Source organism: Pelecanus crispus, chromosome 1, assembly GCF_030463565.1.
Source record: "Pelecanus crispus isolate bPelCri1 chromosome 1, bPelCri1.pri, whole genome shotgun sequence".
Taxonomy (NCBI): Eukaryota; Metazoa; Chordata; class Aves; order Pelecaniformes; family Pelecanidae; genus Pelecanus; species Pelecanus crispus.
The window spans coordinates 14,634,253-14,644,735 of NC_134643.1; the positions used below are offsets into that span (position 1 = coordinate 14,634,253).

Genomic DNA, 10,483 nt, shown 5'->3' on the forward strand with positions numbered 1-10,483 from the left:
GTGCCGGGAGCTGAGGGAGTTCACCAGCGTCAGCATGGGCGGCGCACTGACTTTACTGGTGTCGATGAAGCCTTCCTACCCGTAACAGTTCAGTCTCTTGGATACGTTGCATACATTCAGAATGCTTCCTAAAACAAGACTTCAGATTATTATCTTGCTTCAGCCTCGGGCTTTCCCCAGCTAGGGTGGATCTGCCTCGCAGGAAACGCAGAGCCCTCAACCAGCAGTGCCGAACGGCCCATCTCAGTGCTGCGTGGGAACACGTGGCTGGAGGAACCTCAGCGGGTGATAACCTTCGCCCACAGCAGTTCACAAACTGAAGAAACGCAGGACTTTATGGTTACTGAAACTGACAATAATGGTTTACCAAGAGGAAAACTGGTTTTCTCTAAATTGCAGTGTTCTGTAAAGTGAAGAGAGTAGGGCGGTTAAAACATAGGCCTGTTTTGCAGTGTTTATAATTAGCCAGCTCTGGAATAGCTTGGTTTGACTGTGGTTTGCTGGGAGCATCCCACTGAAAATACGAACTACAGGGAAAGCAGTGGTTTTGTGAGGAATAGAAACTTCCCACAGCTCCGATCAGGTGCCAGGCCTCACTCCCACTGCCAGGCCCACACTGCTGAGGCTTCGTCGAGGCCCCGGTGTCGGCGTTTCCTCACGATGGGGTCAACCCCCTCCTGGGGCCTCAGGCAGCAGCGCCGTAAGGTGCTCTGAGAAGAGGGGAAACCCGGGCAGGCCCACCAAGGCCGGCTACCACCACCGCAGGCCCCGCCGCGGAGGCCGTTTTAGCCGGGAGCTGGGCGGCAACGGCGGGGCGGGGCGGGGGTGCCTCTGCGCCTGCGCACCACCCGCCGGAAGTCCGCCACCGCCCCGCCTACCCGCTCGCCAAGATGGCTGCGTCTGCAGCTCGCTTAGCGGCTCGGCGGCTTTTCCTGCCCTGGTCTGCTCACCTTGTGCGAGCGTCCGGCTCGGGGGACCGGGTAAGGCGGCGGAGCGGGGAAGGGGAGGGAGCTGCGGAGGGCCCAGTGGCGCCCTGCGCCGCTGCTCAGGCTGCCGCGGCGGGGGCGGGGATAGGCCGTCGGCAGGCGCGGTGCGCGCTGGGGTTTGTAGTCAGGGCGGCGGCGCCGGGCGGGCGCTCTGCCGCGGTGCACGGCGGGAGTTGTAGTCTCCGCCCGGCTGAGGTGGGGGTGGCGGCCGCCCCTCGGCGGGACACAGTGATCCGGGGGGCGAGCCCGGCTGCCGCAGGCCCCCGGGTTTGCCGCCTGCTCCCCGGGGCCGCCGTTACCCCGTGCCGCCCCCCGCGGTGCCGAGGCGTCGCGGCCGGCGCGGCGTCTGGGAGCCGGAGCGGTGCCGTGCCGGGAGGCTGGGGCGCGACGCCTTGGAGAGGGCTGGCAGCAGCCTCCGCCCCGGCACGGGGCTGCCGCGCTCACCCCGGGGGAGCTCGGAGGAAGCCTAAACCCTCTTTATCTCCCGGGGTTAGATGGAGGCTTCCCAGATGCCCTGACCCTAGAGCTCTCCCCTTCTGCCAGCTTCCCCACGCTCCCAGTTTGAAACCTAAGCTTTTCTTTCTCAAAACAGGAGAGGGGGATTTTGTTTCCAAACGAAGGTTTTTCCTGCCCTGTAACGTAGACTAGCAGGGAAAATGATCTCTTGCAGCCACCCAGGCCGAGAACTGGCTGGCAAGGGAGCAGCTCTGTGGAAGAGGCCTGGGGGTACAGCGGGACAGTGAGCTGCACGGCGAGCGGTGTGTCTGGCAGCAGAGCAGGCTGGCGGCAGCCTGGGCTGAACAAACAGGAACGCAGCCAGTCGGTCGAAGTGGTTAGTTTGCACTCGTCAGGCGGTTAGAATAAGGCAGCTAGTTTTGGGCTCCTCAGGTAAAGAAGATATTAGTGAACTAGAATGTGTTCAGCAGAGGGCCAGCAAGATGGTTGCGGGCTGGAGCATGAGCCCTGTGAGGAGGGGCTGAAGGTCTGGGACTTGTTCAGCCCAGAGAAGACACAGCTTTGGCTGGATCTAGCAGCAGCCTGGCAGTACCTACAAGAAGGTTGTCAGGAAGACAGAGCCAGGCTCTTCACAGTGGGGCATGGTGGCAGAATGAGAGGCAATGAGAGGGCATAAGTTGAAACAAGAGAGGCAAAACTGGACATACGAAAAACTTGTATTCCCATGAGGCAGTCAAGCAGTGGAGCAGGCTGCCCAGAGAGGCAGTGCAGTTTCTCACCATACTGGGAGATTTTCCATACCCAGCTGCAAAAAGTACTGAGCAACCTGGTCTGACCCCATAGCTGATCCTTGGAACAGGAAGTTGGACTAGAGACCTCCTGAGGTCCCTTCAAACTTGAATTGTGCTATGATCCTAAAATACATGAGTTTTAAGAGATCTAGTCTATTGTTATTCCAGGAGAAGAGTGAGTAAGAGCTGGATTTTGTACTTTCATGTTTAGGGCAGTCACATGGTGAGGGAAATCTTTGTTTATTTGATAGATTTAAAATTTTTGGAATAGCTTATAGCTTGAAGTACACATTTGGGATACATATTTAAATTTCTTGATGTTGAAAAAGTGCAATAAACTTTTTTTTTTTTAACCTCTGTCTTCCCTTCTTTTCTACCCCATTCAGATTTAATGTGCTTTAATTGCCAGATGATTGTATAAAAGGTTGCAATTTAAGTATTTGTCCCTGTTCTGAACAATGGGTGACTGTGATTACCAATCCTGGACATAGGCCCTTGGACATCTCACTTCACTTTAGAAAGCAGGTACCCAAAAGGATTCCAGATGTTAAAGGATATATTCATGGTCCTGCAGGCTCTTGCTGGCAGAACTGGGAAACAAGTGTGGCTCTCAGGGTGGCTGGCTGATGACAGTAACATGTTTTTCTGTCAGATAATTTCATCGAATCATAGAATCGTTTAGGTTGGAAAAGACCTTTAAGATCGTCAAGTCCACCATGAAACCACGTCCCTAACTGCCACATCTACATGTCTTTTAAATACTTCCAGGGATGAGGACACAACCACTTCCCTGGGCAGCCTGTTCCAATCCTCTTTTGATGAAGAAATTTTTCCTAATACCCAATCTAAACCTCCCCTGATGCAACTTGAGGCCATTTCCTCTTGTCCTATTGCTTGTTATGTGGAAGAAGAGACCAACACCCACCTCACTACAACCTCCTTTCAGGGAGTTGTAGAGAGCGATAAGGTCTCCCCTCAGCCTCCTCTTCTCCAGGCTAAACAACCCCAGTTCCCTCAGCTGCTCCTCATAAGACCTGTGCTCCAGACCCTTCACCAGCTTCGTTGCTGTTCTTTGGACAGGCTTCATGTTTTTCTTCTGAGTCAGGTTAATGCATCTCTGATGTGAAGTAGTGGAGAATAAATCAGTGCTGAATTCTTTCTTTCTAAATGCATGCTTTAAAAAAGATTCACAAACTTAACGTTTAAGTTCAGGAATACATTTTTCAGAAGAGCATCCTAGGATATAATTTAACAATCTGAGCATGACTGATGCTTTTTCCTTACAGTGTGTGCATGTTGGAACAGGAAAACTCAGAGCTTCCAAAGCAGCAACAGAAGTAATCTTAAATGTTCCTGAAACTCGGGTGAGTCCTCTGGAAAACGGCTTGCAAGTAGCTTCTGAAGACTCTGGACTTTCAACATGCACGGTAGGTACTTGTAAAGGGAAGGTTTTTTTTTGGTAATTGATCATGTGTGTTCATTTCCTTGTGGAATTAAATTGCATTCTTTCAATGTTTATTAACAATTGTTCTTAAAACTTAAGCTAGGAAGTAGAAGTCTTAAGAGTTTTGTAAATGTTTTGTGGTTAGATTGTTCATGAAGATCAAGATCATCTTTTTCTTGAAAACCTGCCTTGTTTAAGGAAAAAGCCATTTAAAAATAGGTCTTGAAAATCTAAGTGTAGTTCATACACAAAAACAGCAAAGCTGCATTGTTAGCTGGTAAAATGACTTTTTTTTTTTTTTTCCCCAATGAGGTTGGACTTTGGATTGATGCTGGAAGCAGGTATGAAAATGAGAAGAACAATGGAACTGCTCACTTCCTTGAGCATATGGCTTTCAAGGTAAGTATGAGTATTGATGTAGAGGTTTACAGTGGATTTCTAAGTTATTTGTCTTTAAAGATCAATGATAAGAACTTTGTCAGAATGGTATAAATCAATTTTCCAAATCAAGGGTGGGGCTGGGGGGGAAGTGGATAGCTTAGACTTTGGTTTCCATTAGAAAATGAAGCTAAAGTCCTAGTTCTGTGTAGCTGATAGACAACTACAGATTAGTAACACAGGTCTAACTTTAACTGACTTTTAACTTCTTGTTAATAGTCTTAGAAGACACATAGTCCATCTTTTGCCAGCTTTTTATTTTCATTTGGGAGCACAGTAGGATTTATACCTGACTTTCAAGCTGGGAGGGATTAGTATGCCAGTTTTCTTTCCAGAAGACTTTTTCTTTCTCTTGACCTTGACTTTTCCAGGCAAGCAGTAGTAATTATGAGTAGGTGAATTAAAGGGTCTAGTTTGATTTTTCTTGTTGTTTTATTTCAGGGAACAAAAAAGAGGTCTCAGTTAGACCTTGAACTAGAGATTGAGAACATGGGAGCTCATCTGAATGCGTACACATCCAGGGAACAAACTGTGTATTATGCAAAGGCTTTTTCAAAAGACTTGCCAAGAGGTAACTGCTTTCATTCATCAGAAAAGCAGCAAAGAACAAAGTGCTTATCCAGCTCCCGATGAGACAACACAGAATGATGCTTTTGCCACGTAACAGTCCCTTCCTTTCCGGGTGAAAAGTCCTGTCTTGAACTTCACAGGAATGTGAGAATGCAGGTTTAGAAAGGAGAGTGCCAGCAGGGAAGTTGATATTTGAAACGTTTCTGTCTTTAGATTCCCAAAAGAAAATACCTTTCCGACTTCCCCCTTCCTGCAGAGCAAGTCTTTTGTCCCCTTGCAAATCTTATTAGCAAATCTCAGGCCACTTGGTCTTTGGGGTAAGTTTTACTTTTGGAACCAGATTTTTCCGATAGTCTGAAAATATGCTTTCCATTCCCATCTCTATTTTCAATTAGCTGTGGAAATTCTTGCTGACATAATTCAGAACAGTACCCTGGGAGAAGCAGAGATTGAGCGTGAGCGAGGAGTTATACTTCGAGAGATGCAAGAGGTTGAAACCAATTTACAAGAAGTTGTCTTTGATTACCTTCATGCTACAGCCTATCAGAAGACAGCCCTAGGACGGACAATTTTAGGACCCACTGAAAACATCAAGTATGTCCAAATTTGTGGCTGTCTTTAATTGTGTGGTAACTTCTATATATTGAAAAGACTCATCTGAAAATGTCGGGAACAGCATCAGTTTTCATTTTTACCTGGAGGGTAGCTGAAATTGCACTGGATATAACTGTAAGAAGAATTCCCCTATTGCCTTAATTCCCATGTATGCAGGCATCAAAGGATATGTGAACTTCAGATGTCTACTGCATGCCTTCATTATTTGCCATATTTTTCTCCTGTTTGTTAAAAATGCATCTGACACAAAACTGGAAATGCTCCTTTTTCCCCATTGGTCAGGTGTTGGGCATTATTGTAAATACAACTGTGTTTGCACTGCTCTTTCAGCATTTGTTTATACCAGTGCAGACCATGAAACTGTTTAAACATGCTGTTTTCAAATTGGCATGAGATCATTAGTGGGTCTTGTCTCCACCTGGTTGAGTTGTAATTCTAATTCCCATCAGGAAGCCAGAAGAGCTTTGAAAGGCAAAATGTATCAAGTTCCTATTTCCTTTTTAGGAAGTCACCCTTATTTTAGCTTCCTGCCTCTATGCACAGCTCTGTGCATTGGCAGAACTTACAATTATTTTGATGTTTTATTGTTTTATACATTTAGCTCTTCTTACTCTAATAAACTTTACTGACACAGTAGTGATGTTTCCTTGACTGTTTCTAGATCCATAAACCGTAATGACTTGGTGGAGTACATAACAACACATTACAAAGGACCCAGAATGGTCCTGGCTGCTGCTGGAGGTTAGTACGAGATACTCACCCTGGATCATGTGAAACTAAGCTTAAAACTGTGGCCTTTTAAGTTTCTGGGAACAACGTGATGAATTACCCATTGTTCCGTAGGTCCTGGAAGTTCATTGTTAGCCCTGCATGTTTTCTGCCTTCATACCCTTTGAACTTTTGTTGCCTTTTCCCCTCAGTAATACTCCAGAAACATTCTTAAACCAGTAACTAGAAGTAAATTGGACGCCAAGGCTATTTTTCCATGTGGGCAGGAAAAGAGGGGCCTAGAAGGGGTTCATTGTGGAAAGGGGAGTAGCAAGGAAAGCAGAGAAGGAGAAATAACATCAGGGCTTGAAACTGAGAGCAAACAGCTTGATTTGGTGTAATATTAATATTCTATTGAAGGGAATTAAGGAGGGTGATAATGATGATCTTACTCTGTATAACGGGGAGGTGTGAGGAATCTAAAAGTGTGGCATTAAAGGTGGGGAACAGCAAGTTACTGCTTGGTTGAGTCTTTAAACTGCACAGCAATTTAAATTAACTGTTTACAGAATAACATTACAAAGTATGTGAAATATCTTTGTTCAGGGGTCTCTCATGATGAGTTACTTGACCTAGCAAAGTGTCACTTTGGTAACTTGCCATCTGCTCCAGAAGGAGGACTGCCACCCCTACCACCTTGTAGCTTCACAGGTAGTGAGGTAAGCTGTTAGATGGCTTTTTGAGCTGGCCCTTATATTTCCTGAGAGCCCAACTGACCGGTGCTCTCCGCTGAGGAGAGTGAGCTGCTCAGCCGCAGACTCAGCAGGTTAAAAGGTTTGTTGCCCCCAGTGAGGGCAACGGAGTAGCTGCTTTCCAAAGCAGTACTTCCACCCTTTTCTGGACAAGCCTCACTGCCTCCGCTTTTTCTGGTTCATCAGTTCCTGGAGGAATACCTCCCTTACCCCTGCTGTTACTTTTATCCCCTTGCCTACAGTGTTGGAGCAAGATGGGAATCACTAATTTAAAGGGTATGGCAGAGAACGGAGGCATCTGTGTTCTATTCCCAGCTCTGTTTGGATTTTGAAAAGTCATCAGCTTTCCTTGCTGCTGTTTGTCATAAAATGACTTGTAATGTCCTCTCTATGTACATGGCATTAGGCTTGCCGTTGGCCAAGTACTCTGAAATTGCCACAGGGAAGACTAGTTAAGGCTGATGTGAAGTAAAGCTTCATATGCTTTCCTTTTTAGTTCACTATGTGCATGCTTTATAATCCAGATGTGATGGAAATGTCTGCCTGCTGATATTTAACTTCCCGTACACGTTACCATGTACAGGTTGTACTACAGCTACTTTCATATGTTCCCACAGATTCGTATAAGAGATGATAAGATGCCCTTGGCGCACATTGCGATAGCTGTTGAAGCAGCTGGCTGGTCACACCCAGATACAATCCCACTTATGGTAGCAAATACTCTGATAGGTAACTGGGATCGTTCCTTTGGAGGAGGCGTGGTGAGTGAACCTGCAAGCACCTTCCTGCTCTTAATGAGGCTGGTGGGCTGGTGAGATCTCTCTGACTTGCGTACTGCCAGTACAGACCCATTCAAACCTATCTGATGGCGTTACTCTCCTTTATGGCTATTTCTGAAGGTCCTTTTTTGGACTGGGAGAAGGGGATCCAATTGTGAGTCTGAGAGAATTTGTTGCCCAAGATCTAGGGAGAATCTTAGGAAGTGGTTCTAAAGCACCAAAATAGAGGTGACTTGAGGTCTGCCAGCTCTCATGGAAAGTAGGATGTTTCATACATCTATGTCATCAGAACCTGTGGGTATCAGTAACTGTCCCTTTCTTGAACCTAAGTAGCTTTATCATTTTGGCTTAAATCTGGGCTGTTGCTTGGAAATGTGAGATTACATGAGAGGAAGGAAAACTGTTGAGATGAAGAGCTGATAACTAACCTCGCAGCTTCTGCTGCAGCCTGTGATACTACTGCATGTTCTGTCATTGAAATGGAAACGGGACCATGGAGGTGACTAGTAGGCTTTCAAAAAAGTTCATAGAATAATGTATTTTTCTTTTGCCTCAGCAGAATTTATCCAGTAAACTTGCTCAGATTGCCTGCCATGGTAACCTCTGTCACAGTTTCCAGTCCTTCAACACCTGCTACACTGATACAGGGCTGTGGGGACTCTATATGGTCTGTGAGCCATCCACTATAGAGGACATGGTGCACTTTGTTCAGAGAGAATGGTAAGCTAACAACTGTTTCTCTAAAAAGATTGTTTTCAGTGGAGGAATACAATTTTAAAAAAATAGGAATCATTTAAAGATAATATTTTTGTTTGTCTGCTTAGGCTTGCCTAGAAAAAACAAATGCATCAACTTCTAAACTTTGCTTAATGCAGAGTCGTAACAGTCAGTTTCTGGCAGCCTTACTTGGAGTGAATAGCTTAAGGTTTAGGTTTGGTTTTCTTTTTTCTGCCCTGGAAGAATAAATAGTAACAGTAGTTAATACAACAGCATTCCTTGTACAAGAAAATACAGCAGTGAGGTTTTTTTGACTTGCAAGTGACAGGAGTTATGAAAATATGTCAAATCTTTTATAATGCTACTAAGTCAGTACACAGTGCCTGTGAAATGCATATTTGACCACTGAAAGAGTAAATATTCATGAATGAGAATAATGAACATGCAATTACCTACAAACACCATTAGTAGTTACCCATTCTGCAGTTGCTACGCCACATGACATACCAGGTGGTGGTGTTGCACAGAGCTCTAGGGAGTACGTAGGGAAATAAAAGGATGTAAGGTAGGTGAGCTGTTATATATGGAATTTTGAAACCTGGGATTCTAGCTAATATTCATTCATCTAAGGCTTAAATCTAAATTGAAAAGATGTCCATAGGTGCAACTGTAATGCTTGAACTGTAGATGTGATTAGAAACAGACATACATTATTGAAGAGCACTGATTTAAAGTGGGTGAAGTTGAAACAGAAGTTGAAAGAAAACTTGAAAATGAGGAGTTTCTTTAATCACATAGATCACTTCTCATATACCACTATTCTATGAGATCTTTGTAGACAGCTTGTGGAGAGAAGTGGCATCACTTTAGCTGTCCATTTGCCACAGCTTAGCACCAAGGAAGATATAAACTATTCCTGTGACAAGAATGTGTTAAGGTAGCTAATGCATCCCCCTGTCCTAGTGAAGTGTTCCTTATGCAGTGTGGTAAATCATTCTCTCACCAAGAGCCAGGACATAGTGGATTGCCTTCTGGGCTAATTACCTCTAATTGTTTGGCTCCTACTATCTTAGCAACAGCTGTTCTCAAGATAGCAAGTATGGACTACACTTGGCTCAAAATACTCATTTAATAAAATGAAATACAGCTCTTCTAAGGGGAAAAAACTTGCTCTTGGGTATATTGGTATGCTTCCAAAAAACCCTACTCTTATGCTGCTGCTTTGCATCCTATGGCTTGTTTCCATATCAAATTCTCTTACCAGCTCTGTCTATAGAAAAGATGTGCCTGGTAGGTGTACTAATGTATATGCACCTCTTTATCACAGGCAATCTTGTGTGCTACAGGTTACCATTATTTAATGCCTTTGGATTTAAACTATTTTTCAGGGTAAGACTGTGCACAAGTGTTACAGAACATGAAGTAGCTCGAGCAAAAAATCTTCTAAAGACAAATATGCTGCTACAGCTTGATGGTGAGACTTATGAGAGCTTTTTAGTCTTAGTGGAGTTGTATGCTGATAACTGAAGCATATTTTCCCCTATTTCAGGGTCCACACCAATCTGTGAAGACATTGGAAGACAAATGCTGTGTTACAAGCGCCGAATCCCAATTCCAGAACTTGAGGCAAGAATTGAAGTAAGGGGCAGTCATATTGCAACTTTTAAATTAGGCCCTTAAGAAACTTAATTGCTACAGGAAGCAACAATACAGAAGTTAGACTGTTTCTGACTGAGAAAATTTTCAACTGTGTTGTTGCCTCTTCTCTTGGATTATACAAAATTGAGACACTGGCTCTAGTTTTTTTAGATGGGATTGATAACAACTATGTCTCTTTACCCCTTTTAGGCTATTGATGTCCATACTATTAGAGAAGTTTGCACAAAGTACATCTATGACAAGCGTCCTGCTGTTGCTGCCGTGGGTATGTTGTATAAGTTTCCCTACCCTCCCATAACCCCTCCACACCAATTGGTATCAGTTTAGCATGTGTCATGGCCAACTTTCTTTAACTTCCAGGACCAACTGAACAACTTCCAGAGTATAACAAAATCTGCGGTGGCATGTATTGGCTTCATGAGTAGTGAATAATAAGAACTTTCAATATGTTTGAACTTGAAAAAAAAAAAAAAAAGAAGAAGAAAAACAACTACACCCCTTTTTAAAGCTTTTGAGTTGGAGAAATGCATTTGAGAAGATTAAAACTCAAGAACCAGCCAGTCCTGTG

General features: G+C 44.6%; 1 protein-coding gene across 2 annotated transcripts; it reads left to right on the plus strand.

Annotated features, from left to right (window-relative positions):
• The first annotated feature begins 889 nt into the window (after window positions 1–889).
• On the plus strand, window positions 890–10,478 carry PMPCB (peptidase, mitochondrial processing subunit beta). Of its 2 annotated transcripts, none has more exons than XM_075728024.1 (13): window positions 890–980; window positions 3,520–3,660; window positions 3,990–4,076; window positions 4,557–4,686; window positions 5,081–5,279; window positions 5,962–6,041; window positions 6,615–6,727; window positions 7,378–7,521; window positions 8,096–8,259; window positions 9,645–9,730; window positions 9,806–9,894; window positions 10,105–10,180; window positions 10,276–10,478. In XM_075728024.1, the coding sequence occupies exons 1-13, from the start codon at window positions 891–893 to the stop codon at window positions 10,338–10,340; spliced, it is 1,464 nt and encodes a 487-aa protein (XP_075584139.1). In that variant the 5' UTR covers window position 890; the 3' UTR covers window positions 10,341–10,478. The 2 variants fall into 2 exon arrangements, with proteins under 2 accessions (XP_075584139.1, XP_075584140.1); XM_075728025.1 differs by having other exon boundaries at window positions 8,099–8,259.
• The last annotated feature ends 5 nt before the right edge of the window (window positions 10,479–10,483 follow it).